The sequence below is a fragment of the Scardinius erythrophthalmus genome (assembly GCF_964197995.2).
Source record: "Scardinius erythrophthalmus genome assembly, chromosome: 6".
Classification (NCBI taxonomy): domain Eukaryota; kingdom Metazoa; phylum Chordata; class Actinopteri; order Cypriniformes; family Leuciscidae; genus Scardinius; species Scardinius erythrophthalmus.
Window position 1 is genome coordinate 27,107,145 of NC_138226.1, and position 15,192 is coordinate 27,122,336.

General features: G+C 42.9%; 1 protein-coding gene across 6 annotated transcripts in view; it reads right to left on the reverse strand.

Moving 5' to 3' along the window:
* The window catches only part of mfsd9 (major facilitator superfamily domain containing 9), a 25,228-nt gene extending 10,094 nt beyond the window's left edge, over positions 1 to 15,134 (reverse strand). Inside the window, exons 1-5 of one of the 6 annotated variants that reach the window (XM_081368971.1) lie at positions 4,061 to 4,240; positions 2,809 to 2,862; positions 2,036 to 2,070; positions 1,822 to 1,909; positions 496 to 539 (exon numbers count right to left, since the gene is read on the reverse strand). In XM_081368971.1, coding sequence (XP_081225097.1) covers positions 496 to 539; positions 1,822 to 1,909; positions 2,036 to 2,070; positions 2,809 to 2,833 — 192 coding nt within the window. In that variant the 5' untranslated portion in view covers positions 2,834 to 2,862; positions 4,061 to 4,240. Of the gene's footprint in view, positions 1 to 495; positions 540 to 1,821; positions 1,910 to 2,035; positions 2,071 to 2,808; positions 2,989 to 4,060; positions 4,241 to 15,119 lie in introns of those variants that run through there. The other 5 variants (XM_081368970.1, XM_081368969.1, XM_081368972.1 and 2 more) reach the window with 5 other exon arrangements.
* Positions 15,135 to 15,192: the final 58 nt, after the last annotated feature.

Sequence of the window (15,192 nt, forward strand, 5' to 3'; positions counted from 1 at the left end):
GGCAAGCACTGCAGGCATCTCCATACCAGCACTCATTAGACACACACAGACACACATAATGCAATAAAAACTTAAATTGGATTTACTATGTTCTCTCTCTTTCTGGCCTACAGGCATGTCATAGAGGCTCACTATTCCTGTCTGCTATCTCTATGCTTAACATCCAAGAGAAGACAAACATCTCATTCACTTCTTAACTAGCCCCGTGACCTTCAGGCTTTAACCACTTTAAATATGTGTGTGTCGTGTGTTTGTGAATGGTAATATGATGACTCATTTTACAGTAACACCCCAGACGTGGGTGCAATATGCAGTTTGAGGTGTAATGTTGATTGTAATAAACAATTACAGTGATATGTGCTTTAAACTCTATGGAGACAGGTCGTAAACATGACAAGTAAACATGAATTATTAAATTGAGAGTTATCATATTACTGTAGCAAATGCTGCTCACTAAAAAAAAAAACACACAAAAAAAGAAAAAACACTACTTACCACAACAGTGCTAGAGAAGAGTTGTAATACTCCATAGGTAGATCCTGCAACAATGGGAAACAGCTTTTTTTATTTGTCATGACAGCAGAGGGAAACATCACTAAATAAATGAATCACTAAAAAAAAGAACATTTTTAGTTTCACAATCAAGCGGTTGAGGCAACGAGACCTTGTGATCACAATTTAATGAAATCAGTGAAAATATCTTTTGAGCTGGTGATTTCCACTGACATTATATGGGCCATGTTTAAGCAGCCCTGTTAATCAGAGACGAGGCGCAGGCAATGTACTGCTGATTTCAAAGACCTGCTTGTCTTTGCCCTAAAAATTACAATCCGCCAGCAAAGTCATCTGTTGACTGAAAAAGTAAGAAAAGTAAATTAACATTGGCTCTATTGAGAACAGGATGTGCAGAATTAAACTAAATTGGACTTATATATTTACAAAAACACAATAAAATTAATTTGCACTAATTGTATCAATTGAATTGATTTTGTGCACCCTCAAAAATCACTATTCAGACCTACAGCTGCAACATTCTCCTTAGAGAACATATTCATTCAGCAAGACCTGAAAAACATACCAATATTGATGTGGCAAACTGCTTTAATGAATTTTATAAAATCGATAGTCTAATTCTAGGAGCATCTCAAAGCAAACCAGTATGACTGTTGGTCTACAGTGTTTGACAACAGCCTACATTTAGAATAATGAACTATAAAACTTGACAGAAAATTAATCTAACTATTTACACACGCGCGTGCACACAATTTTAAATTCCTATAATTTTTTGGTAGATTTTTGTTCAAATCTATGCAAATTTATTTTGTTGTAGCCTTGATCGTTTTAGAGTCTTAAATGGTCTATTTTCTAAAATAGTCTAAAATAGTTTGTAATAGTGAAATATGCTGCTAATACTGAAACTCAGTGCCACCATGGAATTTTAAGTCACCATGAAATAAAAATGTAAAAGAATATTGCAGTATTTATTATAAATGATTTATCCGTGCACATTATTATTTTTTAAATTCATGTGCCCACATAATCTTTAATCAAAATATCTTCCCCTCCCGCTTGCAGCAACATCTCATCTCTTCTCTTCTCTTCTCTGATGACGCGTTTACTGGTGTGTTCAACCGGTCACTTACATGACATCACAGCAATAGCAAACCACAACCATCCAATGATCCAATCAATTCCTGCTGGAAAAAAAAGTCCTGCCAACATTTTTCTTGCGATAAGCCGTTTCACTCAGATATACAGTACATCACGATAGGACAGAAAAGACGATCCAAGTTCCTTTTCATGCCAACACCAGAGACTTACCTACAATCCCAGCCATTGTAGGACTTGCTCCCAGAAACTTCACATGATGACTCAGCAAAGGGATAATCATACTGACCCCAAAGAGATCCTGAAAACACACACACATAAGATGGATTTATACGTCAGCAAAGCAAAAACAGCTCAAGAAACAAATTTCTAGTATTTAAAGGGATAGTTAACCCAAAATTGAAAATGTTGTCATCATTTACTCAACCTCAAGTTGTTCCAATCCTGTATGAATTTCTAATTCTGAACACAAAATAAGATATTTTGAATATGGATAACCAAACGGTTGGCTTAAATAGCCTGAAGGCAATACTGAAACAAAAGCCTTTTGCCGTTGAGCCCGTTTATCTAGATTTGTGAGTGTTCTGCAGTCAGGCAAGCCAAGCACTTGATTGAAGTCACAACGTACCTCAATCCAGTGTCACGGCACTTTCTATAAAACTAAAACTTCTAATCTGAGAGAAACTATGGATGAATTAAAACCAGGAAGAACTCAATGTGTCTGAGAGGTAAATAATAGGAGAGACAATGTGTTCTTTCTCATGGGAGTTGCCAAAATCCACAGACAGGACAAAAGATTTCTGCACATGCAAACATATAAGTTGCCAAAGCATCTATTATGTAAAATCCTGATTTTAAAAGAGCAAATGTGAAAATATTGTTTTCATACAGACCACTAAATTATGAATATCTTGCTTATGTAAAATCAATGAGCCTTTGTAAACAACAGTCTTATATTTCAACAGTTCTAGCAAATTCTTCTAATCTAAGTGTTAAAAATGAATACATGGGAATCTTTGTCATGTCACGAGCTACTGAGAATATGTCAGTATGGGAATATGGATCAGATGTGTAACGTTAGAACAGGGGCATCAGATCTATGCAAATTTATTGACAGCAGCTTAAAAATGAAGTCATTGCGATCAATGCCATACAGCAGAGCTCATCTGACCATCGGCAAATACAAGAGAGAATACTCACCATGAATCCCACCACGTATATACATCGTATGATGCGTTTTGGTCTCCGTCGTTTCTGTGTAATTGCACATTTTGAGTTATTCATTCTCCCGCATTGACAGAACTGCAGTCAATGCGGAAGCGATGGACAGCGTTGCTATGCTGCTCTTTACGAGACATCACGAGGATCAGACCATCTGTCCTTTTAAAAGGGGAGAACGATGTGTAACCAGAGTAATATCCTGCTGGAAATCACGAATATTCTGTGCTGACTGTGTTTATTTAATTCAAAAAGAGGTAACTCATTTCTTTGCGTACGAATGGGTCTTTCACATGGTGAAATGCTGAGTGGTGGTTAATTTCATGTACAGGATCTCATGTTTATGGTACAGTCCAGTGAACTAAGGCATCGAGCAGTGACACGCGCTTTATTTGAACTGCGATCAAACATACCTGATAATAATTTTCTCAAGTGAAACATTTATTATGAAATATTTGATGTACTTCTCATTTTCTTTTCTGAAGTGAAGTAAAAATGTTTGTTCTTAAAAACAAATTAAAAAAATAAAAATCATAGGTCCTAAGCAAGTTAGGCAGCAGGTGTGATTTTGGTCGAAAAAGATCAAGTGAACAATCAGTGAGTATTATCAATGGGTTTGATGATTTGGCTAAGATGATGTTTTATGATGTTAGATGGTTTGTTCCACTTTAAAACATTTAATTTTGGGTCATTAAATTACATGAATTGGAAGGTAAATTATTGCCTATCAACATTAACTCAAAACTAAAACAAGTTAAAATCTTATTTAGGTCTACTTTTATTGTTTTCGTTTGTTTCCTTTATTTTTCCTTTTATTTTTTACGATTGAATGGCTTCAAAAATTTAAGTGATCCAAGTACAACAATACAATAATTATTATTTTTATCACTAAATTGCTTAATGAATAATTTGATTGATTTCTCACTTGAGGCACTGGAAATTCAGTTCACTCATAATCAGTCCCTCCAGTTTTTCGCGATTCCGCGATCGCTGAATACAACGCAAATCAACAAATTGTCGCATTTTTTTTGCGATCTTGCATAATTCCTAATTTAACCACAAAATAATCACAAAAATGAAAAAGACCTCACAAAACATTAAATTATAATCACCCAATTGAAATATCTCTAGTTTAATTAAAGTTTCAATGCATTTTACGTGGATACAGATGTTGCGCACGTGTGATGTCTGTGAGCGGTCTGTCAGAAACATGGCGAAAGAAAATTTGTCTCACCTGCCCTCTCACATAAGCGCCAAGGAGCGGGCTACGCAATATCCTGATATATTGCACGAGAGCATGCACGAGAGTGGAGGTAAATTGTTTTGTGTTGACCGAGTGACTGCCTGACTGCAGTGTGTGTGTGTGTGTGTGCGTGTGCGCGTGCGTGTGCGTGTGACTGACTGACTGCGTGTCACCGCCTGTCAGCGTAAATTCTCTTTATAGCGCTTGAACAAATACACATAGCAACAATTACTTCAAAATATTCATCTTGGCAAGTATTTACGTAAAACTATCAGTAATAACTGATTGGGACGTTTGTCATTACTGTAGTAGGTCTTAAAGTGACAGTAACCTAATTTACCTGCTGTTGTCAGTGTTGTTAATGTTAATCAAGCAACAACAATAGCTACAGCACAAAAAAAAAAAAAAAAAACGTAAATTATCCACTGTTTGTAACTGTATCCTTGTATTTATTTGTCCTGTTTTGTTTCTTTTTGTTATTTGTTCCTTTGTTCTTATTTCATTACTGAGTGTTTACTTGATTATTTAAATCATTTCTTGGATGTTCCTGGTTGTGCCCATAGGTTGTTTTAAAAGTTAATTTGATGAGAATTTGATTAGACCAAAATAAACAAGCTTTATGCATTTTGTTTGTGATTTGTGTCATGTATGACGATTGTGCATCTGACATAATACTTTTATGGTAAATGTGATGTCCTAATTATAAAATATAAAAATCGCAAATTTTTTCACAAATTTCTGGAAATTACCACCACAAAATCAGTCATTTTGATAGCAAAAATCACACAAAAAAATCGTGAAATCCTGGAGGGACTGCATAATCACTACAGCAACATTTTTCTTTTTCTAACCATGTCATAGTTTACTATTAGTTTTTATTATTTTATTATAGTTCATAATTAGTGGTGTCAAATCGATTAATTGTGATTAAGCGCATCTAACTTAAAAGTCGTTGTTTACATAATATATGTGTATGTATATTATTATTATATTTATATATTATTTATCCATGTATATCTGTGTGAATACACACACACACACACACACACACACACACACACATACACACACACACACACACACACATATATATTTATTCACTGTGTACACAGACACGTGCACACACACATAAAACATATAAATATAATTATAGGTTTCACTTTATTTTGATGGTCCCTTTAACACATTCTGTTGACTATAAGAAGCCTAACATTGCATATGTCAACTAACTCTCATTACAGTGTTAGCAGAGTATTAGTAGGGTTAGGGTTAGAATAAGTTGATATGTAGTAGCAAGAATGTTCAAAAGGGACCATCAAATTAAAGTGTAACCTATACACACAAATATTATGTAAACAAAAACTTTATGTTAGATGTGATTAATCGTGATTAATCGATCTGACAGCACTATTTATAACATTATTATTATTATGTATGACATGGTTAGAAAAAGAGAAATATTTATGTATAGTGATTATGAATCGAGTCGATACCTCAAGTGAGAAAACAATGAAATAATTTAAGCAATTTATTAAATTATTATTTTTACACATTAACTTATTTTAAAGCTGCAGTCCGTAGTTTTTCATCTTTGTCACCATCTCTGTTCGAAATCTGCAATTGCAGTTATTTGCGGAATTATCAACTTTACGTGGGTTGTGCTTCGGCACGGCACAGTGTGGAAAAATAAAGGTGTGGAAAGTGTGGATCCTGTCATTCGGAATCACAGATTCTACTTTTTGGAAGTATGACCAACATAAGAATTTTCACTGGAAAATATCATCTGAACAAGTAAGTAACTTTTGTTCTCTTACGAGAGTCTTCTCGTACTGCGTTTTGTAAAAACGCTACGGGAAAAACTCTTTTTTCATGAAATACTGAAGCAAAAAATTATCCTTAATTTTCATACATGTAAAACGCGTTGCAGCAGTACACAGCTATGGCGAGACGGCTTGCTCGCTCATTGGCTGTTCTGCGGCAACTGCATAAGCCTATCGAGCGAGGCCTGAAGTGACGTCAGGCCAATGAGGGCGCTTCGCGCCCTCCTTGCCATTTCCCGCCGAGACGGGTGTGGCTAACCTCTATAAAAGGAGCTCGAAAAGGCTGATTCACTTGATTTTTCATCTCTTCAGCGAAGCGCACGCATCGCTGGATCACGAGGAAGCACGCGTCGTCTGAGGCAAGCACTTCAGCGGGACGAGCCCTTGAAGCCGCTGGCCAACGCCGCCTTCTACCGCCGTACCTGCTGCGCTTTCCGACGCCGTATCCTTTCCATTCTATTGTTCTTGTGTGTGTGTGTGTGTGTGTGTTCGCTTTGCAACACTCACCCCTAAAAGAGCTGCGTCTTTTTCAAGATGCCTTCACATGCAGCGCTCGCGCTCGCTGACGGCGATACGCCTTCACTCCGAGCCAATTGCCTACGGTGACTCTGAGGACTCGCCGGGCATCCTTTCCGAGGCTGCCCTTCCTGGAAGCGGATGGCGGGATTAGTTTTTCTTTACGTTACAAGAAAAGCTACCCTGCCTCTGCACGCGTCATTCACCGGCGAAGGAGAAAAGAGTGTTCTTAGTCCCGCCGTTGGTCGGTCTGACCTCTTTTCTCTCACATTTCTCAGTTCCCTGTTCGGCGACTGGAAATATTATTGCAAACGCAAATCCCCCTGTGACTCAGTGGTGGAATTATAGGTTTTCCGCATGGGAGACCGGAGTTCGAATCCCGGTCTAGCGGCATATATAATTATGCCGCCAATGCTTCGCTCTGTCAGTCCCCTGAAGGCGACTGCAGAGATGCATTTTGCAGCCAGCGAGCGCGTAGTACGCTTGCTTGCAACCGAACACCGTTTCTACGGTTCCCGTGCGTCACTGGCGAAAGGAGAATGGAGTGTTTTCAGCCCCGCTGAAACTGGGCGATATCCACTCTTCTCACATTCTGGCATTTTTCAGGCGTCTGTTAGTTTTGCATGTTGTGCTTACTCGCATGCCTGCAAGCAAACGCCAATGTGGATAATACTCGCGCTGACTTATGTTTATGTATCTTCACTGTGGTCCAGTGGTAGATTCTTAGGCTTTCGCGCGGGGGATCCGAGTTCGAATTCCGGGTCTGCCGGCAGAAAATATTTATGCCGCTGAATGCAAATCACTCTGTTTGTTCCCCGAGAGGCAACTGCAGACGTGTTTTTTGCAGCCCACGAGCACGTGGTACATGGCCGGACTTCTACCGAAGTCCCGGCCAAGGCCGATGATGCTACATGTGTAGAGAAGATGCCCACTGCCTAGTGCCCATCCCTACACACTAGCACAGCCCTTCACACAGGGCCCGCGCTCATATATTCGACTCGGGTCGACCACGCACACAACATAGTGAACGTGCCCACTACCTAGTGCCCACAAACACTATGTTCTGCATGCCTTGTGGTTTCTGTAAAGACGAAACCTGTGTGCATTCACTCTGGTCAGGCAGACAGTGCACTCATTGCCCGCTCTCCCGCGCCCACACTTACTCACGGCCATTATATGTCCTACGGGACTCGCCCAGCCCTCCTTTGCTCGGTTAAACACCGCAGCGGGGTCGAGCGCAGGTATTCTGTCCGCTGTGATCAGCGCGCTTCCCCCTCGGTAGAACGCGCTTCATAAAATAATTTAAATAAATACAAATCCCGGCCGCGGCCGATGGTGCTTCAGGTGTAGAGCAGATGCCCACTGCCCAGTGCCCATCCCTACACACAAGCACAGCCCTACACTCAGGGCTCGCGCACATAAAATCGACTCAGGTCGATTGCGCTTCCAACATAGTAAAAGTGCCCACTTCCCAGTGCCCACGAACACTATGTCACACAGATCACAGGTTTTCTGTTGTCCCGGCCACGGCCGATGGTGCTATAAATGTAGTGTCGATGCCCACTCCTCAGTGCCCATCCCTACACACAAGCACAGCCCTACACTTAGGGCTCGCGCACATAAAATCGACTCAGGTCGATTGCGCTTCCAACATAGTAAAAGTGCCCACTTCCCAGTGCCCACGAACACTATGTCTCACAGATCACAGGCTCTCTGTAAAAACGGGACCTGTGCGCGCTCGTTCTGCTCAGGCAGACAGCGGGTCCAAAGCAGTGAATGTGCCCGCTTCCCGCCCACATTTACTCGCAGACATGAGTCCCACGAGACTTTCTCAGCCCTCCCTCACTCAGTTAAGCGCTGTAGTAAGGTCGAGGACGAGCGTTCTGCCCGCTGTAATAAGCGCGCTCCCCGCCTCGAATGCCACAGGCGTAACGCCTATGTTATCGCGCCCCGAAGCACCTCTGTCGCACGACGAACAGAGCGCGCTTCGCATCCAGCCCTTAGCCAGTCATGCAGAGGCATGGGCAGCGCTTCCAGGGGTTTCGGACTGGGTGCTAGGCATTATAAAGAGAGGCTTCTCACTACAGTTTTGTCGACGCCCTCCCTGCTTCACAGCGCGCGTCAAAACTACGGTGACTTTAGAAGTAGCACACCTACTTCGCGCCGAAATATCAAAACTGATGAGCAAAGGGCCCATAGAGCATGTATCCCAAGCTCAAAGCGAAGGGGGGCTATACAGCAGATACTTTCTAGTCCCCAAAAAGGACGGTGGTATCAGACCCATACTGGATCTAAGACGGCTGAACAGAGCATTAGTGAAACGCAGTTTCAAAATACTCACGACCAGGAAAATCCTCGCGCATATTCGCCGAGGAGACTGGTTTATGTCAATAGATCTGAAGGACGCGTATTTTCAAATACAGATAGCGTCACATCACAGGCGATACTTGAGATTCGCCTTCGAGGGTCAGACATACCAGTATACAGTCCTGCCGTTCGGCTTGTCCCTGGCACCTCGTACATTTACGAAATGCATGGACGCAGCGCTCGCCCCTCTCAGACTCAGAGGCATGCGAGTGCTGAACTATTTGGACGACTGGCTGATCCTAGCTCAATCACGATCACAGCTCATGGAGCACAGAACCATGTTACTCGATCACCTCGAGAATCTTGGTATCACGGTCAATTGGACAAAGAGTTCACTGAACCCCAGTCAAGCGATTTCGTTTCTGGGTACCATTCTGGACTCACAGTCTATGACAGCGCGGCTGTCGCCACAGCGCGTGCTGCACATTCAGCGCGCGGCGAGATCCTTCCGCTGCGGCGCGACTACCCTGCTCAGGACGTTTCAAAGGATGCTGGGGCTCATGGCCTCAGCATCACCAGTTCTTCAGCTGGGCTTGCTCCGCATGCGCCCTCTGCAGTTCTGGTTGAAAGCGCGAGTACCGCGCGGAGCGTGGGTGTCCGGCCGGTTACGCCTCAAGGTCAATCAGGACTGTGTGACAGCCCTGATACCTTGGTTGGCGAACGACTGGTACCGATCAGGTGTAAGCCTGGGGACTTCCTCGGGAGTGAGGATGGTGTCAACAGACGCATCCACCTCGGGATGGGGAGCGCTGCTCGAGGGCAGACCGTTCTTCGGCCTGTGGTCAGAACGAGAAAAGCTCCAACATATCAACTGCCTGGAAATGCTGGCAGTGCACAACGCGATGACGCGTTTTTGTCCCCAAATCAAGGACCAACACGTCGTAGTCCGTTCGGCCAACACGGACGTGGTGTCCTACATAAGTCGCCAGGGCGGTCTGAGGTCCACATCCCTGTACAGGCTGGCGAAACGCCTCCTAATATGGGCTCAGCGCAATTTGCGCTCGCTGAGAGCAGTGCATGTGCCTGGGCTCCAGAATGTGGGCCCAGACAGACTGTCCAGGAACAACATTCCCCTGGGCGAATGGTCTCTACACCCACAAACAGTCCGGCTGTTGTGGGAGAGATTCGGCAGAGCGGAGGTGGACCTATTCGCGTCCCGCGAAAACGCTCATTGCCCCGTGTTCTTCTCCAAGAACGACAGCGCGCTGTCCAGGATGTGGCCGCGCTGCCCGCTGTATGCTTTTCCCCCCCGTCTCCCTCCTGACACAGGTGTTAGAACGGGTCAGGGAAACAAAATGCCCAGTACTGCTTGTAGCACAGTTCGGGAACAACCAAGCATGGTTTCCAGTCCTGATGCAGTTAGCAGACATCGCTCCATGGCCAGTGCCATTGAGGAGAGATCTCCTCTCGCAGGCCGGGGGCTCGATTTGGCACCCACATCCGGAGCTGTGGTCCCTTCATGCGTGGGCGCTCAACGGATATCCGTTGATCTCGCAGAGGGAGTGATGAATACCATCACGCAGGCCAGAGCACCGTCGACTAGGCGGCTTTACGCCTCAAAGTGGTCGATTTTCTCCGGCTGGTGTACAGCTCGGGGCCTATCACCCCTCGACTGTGAGGTGACGGAGGTTCTCTCCTTCCTACAGGAGCTGTTGGATAAGGGCAGATCCCCTTCCACGCTCAAAGTTTATGTGGCGGCCATTACAGCGTTCTCTGGAACAACGCTAGGTCAGTCACTAGAAGGAACGATTTAGTCATCCGCTTCCTCAGGGGAGCTAGGAGGCTGAATCCTCCCAGACCTCCTTCAGTCCCTATGTGGGACCTTTCTACGGTTTTGGCGGCCATGAAAGGGGCCCCTTTCGAGCCTATCCAATCTATTAGCCTCAAACATTTGTCTTTCAAAACAGTGTTTTGATGGCTCTCGCTTCAGTGAAGCGCATAGGCGACCAGCACGCGAGTCCAGCGTGCTTAGAGTTTGGACCTAATGACTCTAAAGTCATACTCAAACCTAAGCATGGCTATGTGCCAAAATCCCTCAACACACCGTTTCGGGCTCAGGTTATCTCCCTGTCTGCCCTGCCGGGATCAAGTGAGGAAGGGGACTCAAGTTTTCTTTGCCCCATTAGGGCTTTAAGAGCATACGTGTCCCGCTCTGCTGTCTTCAGACAGACTGAGCAGCTCTTTGTCTCGTTCAGTGGACGTTCCAAGGGAATGGCTGTTTCGAAACAGAGCCTATCCAGATGGATAGTTGACGCCATAGCGCTGGCTTATACTGTCAAGGGCCTCCAGTGCCCGTTGGGAGTTAGAGCGCACTCCACGAGAGGCGTTGCCTCCTCGTGGGCTTGGTCCAGCGGGATTTCCTTACAGGATATATGTACGGCGGCAGGCTGGGCCTCGCCGTCTACATTTATTAGGTTTTACAACCTAGAGGTTCCCGCCTTGCAGGCTAAGCTACTATCGGTGTAGTCGATTCAGCTGTCTAACTAGAACACTGTAATCGCATGCGCAGCGCGCTACCGACTGTCTTATGGGCAGAATTGTGTAAGACCCACATTTCCCACATTAGTTTAGGTTCCCCACCCTGTCTATGTGACATCATATTAGCGTCTGCGGACGCGGCCATATAAGGACGGAGGGAATCCCCTCTTGTCTCTAGACTCTCTCTGTGAGGTCATGTTTTGCGTCTGCGGACGCTACAGTATAGGGAATTAAGGTCTCCCCTCCCTTATTCCCAGACTCTCTGTGAGTCTATCTGGTGGTTATGCACTGTATACCTGGATGAGCTTCCAGTGATCGGTGTTTTTATCCCAGCACGCACGGCGTTTTACAAGGGGTTCCCGTAGCGTTTTTACAAAACGCAGTACGAGAGGACTCTCGTAAGAGAACGTACTCGGTTACTAACGTAACCTCGGTTCTCTCTAGAAGAGGGAACGAGTACTGCGTTCTCTGCCGTACGTACGGTTCACTCTGGTTCGCTTCGGCGATGAAAATCAAGTGAATCAGCCTTTTTATAGAGGTTAGCCACACCCGTCTCGGCGGGAAATGGCAAGGAGGGCGCGAAGCGCCCTCATTGGCCTGACGTCACTTCAGGCCTCGCTCGATAGGCTTATGCAGTTGCCAATGAGCCAATGAGCGAGCAAGCCGTCTCGCCATAGCTGTGTACTGCTGCAACGCGTTTTACATGTATGAAAATTAAGGATAATTTTTTGCTTCAGTATTTCGTGAAAAAAGAGTTTTTCCCGTAGCGTTTTTACAAAACGCAGTACTCGTTCCCTCTTCTAGAGAGAACCGAGGTTACGTTAGTAACTGAGTACGTTTTACACTTTTGTTCTGACCAACTAAAGGGGAAAAAAAGCGTTACAGTAAATTGCATTGATTAAATCTAATGATCGCTTATCAGATCACGTCAAACTGTGCAAATTATACTTAAATTGTTAATGTTAACAACATCAGCATTGCATGTAATGTGTATTAGGGCTTCCTGTAGTTCAGTTTCCATTTCTGTGCAGTCTAATTTCTAATTGTCTTACCAACAAATGTTCCTCAGAACTGGTTCTCTTTGAAATACAAACACGTGTATCTGTAATCAGATGCATATTTAAAACTGGAATATAATCTAATTTTTACCTTTCAAAAGCCCTTCCGATATTTATCCTTGTTTTCGCATGGGCCCGGTTGCAGTCTCTTTTTTTCTGTGGCCACTCCGAAGTCCTTTGCATTTTACAACGGGTGAATCTCCAGTTGTCACTGGTGATTGTCGTTTGAACCTTTCTGGATCTGCCATCAAATTGATAAGTTTAATTATATCAAGTGCTGTGAGAAAAGGCTATAAATCTCCACCTCAACATCCCCACTCTCATAGGCTACTAGCTGAGACTCCTTCTTTATGTGTGCAGATGTGACGTAATGACGCAAAGACATGCTCGAATTTCCCGCGGAAATCCACCAGTGGAATTAAAAACATTATTACAACCTAAAGGCCCGTACACACCGGGACGAATATCGGCGCGCGTTATTCGCCAGCGTTTTTCAACGCGTTTTTTGTGTTCACACCGATTTTCGCTGACGATGAGCCGCGTGAACATGCAAATTCATTCCCTGACATTAGATGGCGCTTAATACCACTCCATAACAGTTCTCTTTTATCAAGATTTTTGTAGTCGCTGTCGCGTTTGTCATAGTTCTTTATGTTCCGACACCAACGAGACCAGCAGCTCTACATTCATCTTGCCTTGCATCTTCCTCGTCTTATTTCTTCCTGGCAGTGTTTAGATGCTACTCGGCATATATCTTCTTCGCCGTTACATATGTGTGCTCGGCAAGACCGTTTTGTGTTTGAGCGCCCCCAAGTTGTGTTTTACTGTAACTTCAGAAGCTCCAGACACGTGAGCAAAAGCGCCAATCTCATTGGTCAGATAGTTTTTGACGCGGCGCGTCGATCCCGAGGCATTTTTAAAAAAATGACGCGTAGGGTTTTTTGCGTCGGTGTGCACACTCACATTGGCGCCCTTTGTTTAGTCACGAGGCGTTAAACGTCGGTCCCGGTGTGAACAGGCCTTTACCGTTTTGAATCGAGCAAGGCAAGCAGAGAGTTTTGAACACTGGTTATGTACTTGCACAAAAATTTATTTTGGATAATTTTTAACCCAAAAAAGTTACGGACTGCAGCTTTAAATAAAATACTTAAATCTCTCTCTCTCTAATATTGTGCCTGATCGATACATCTATTCTATGAAATGTTCTAATATTCTAGTCTAATCACAAAAATTATTGGCAGTGTAGTTCTTGGTTATTAAATAAAAGTTATTATATTATTTATTGTAGCACAGATTGTGTTACTTTATTGTATTTTGTAGTATGCAGTATATAATACTCTATACAGTTTTAGTCATTTACTCTGCATGCTTGAGATCCATCTACTGGCAGTCTTCCTAATCTTTGCCAGGCTGTGCCAACCTGTTGGTTCTCTAAAGTGGGTGCGGGTGGGTGCCATGCCTTAGAGAACTCGCGTTACCTCCTATTTATATTTCTCACATAACCTTAAACTGCCATGATATACAAACCTCACAATCTTTTCTTCTTTTTTGTTGAATTTGACTGTGTACCTGTTGTCGTTATTCAGATGTTATAGTGTCAGGTGAGCATGACTCAGTCCAAGCTCATGTCATGGTTATTTTAGAGCTAAACTGCCCTCTGCAATTTTGTTTACAAATCCTCTATGGCACTGGATATGAAATTGGGGAAACCATGACACTCGATCATCCCAGTACAGCTGATACAGTGATGTTCCCAAGACAGTTTACATAAATACACTCACATGAACCCACTCAAATAGTCCTCACATCTTGGGCTAAAGGAATGCTTTTGATTCTGTATAGCAGAACATATAACAGCTTAAATTACGACAATGAATCCGAATCAACATTAAAGTAGCACTAACTCTTTCTGTGCAGATGAAAAGGACTGTTGTTTCTCAGTATTATAACAAGATGCCGAGATAAATTTAGCTATAAAACTGCCCCTGCTCTGCTGTGCAGAAACACCACAGACAGTCATTACTACACCAGAAAAGACTTCCAACACTTGTAGTCATCAATGGACATCTGCTGCAATTATTTTTAATTTTAGCTTACATATTTTTTTTCCTGTATCTCTAATCCCTAAATATCCCTCCACATACCCAGCTTAAATCAAGCATGGCTTCTCAGGCAAAGCCCTTTTGGACAGCCTTGTTTCCACTTCAGTGGCTCTGGCCTTCATTCACAGCACAGTGATAATTGGTCACAGGTTTATCTGCTCAGTGCAAAATGCCCCACTTGAAATATAATGAGCTTATATTGTATTTTTCCCAGGTATTGACAGATTCAATCTATAGATTCAAGTGGAATCTGAAGTCCTGCGATACAGTGGAAGCAGTTAAAGTTTGGGATGTTTGAAAGAAACCTCTTTTGCTCCTCTTGGTGGCATTTATTTGATCAAAAATACAGTAATATTGTGAACTATTACAATTTAAAATAACTGTTTTCTATTTTAATATATTTAAAAATGCAATTTGTTCTTGAGATGGCAAAACTAAATTTTCAGCATCATTACTCCAGTCTTCAGTGTCCTTCAGAAATCATTATAATATGATGATCTGTATTATGCTGCTTAATATGTTTGTGGAAGCCATGGTAGATTTTTCTTCAGGATTCTTTGATGAATAGAAAGTTTTATAAAAAACAGCAATTATTTGAAATAGAAATCTTTTGTAAAATTATAAATGTCTTCACTGTCACTTTTGATCAATTTAATGCATTCTTGATGAATATTAATTTCTTTAAAAAAAAAAAGGACCCCAAACTTACAGTATGGATGTAGATGTATATCCGTATGGTATGTGAAAATGGATGTACATGATTCGTCTTAATTTCATAACAT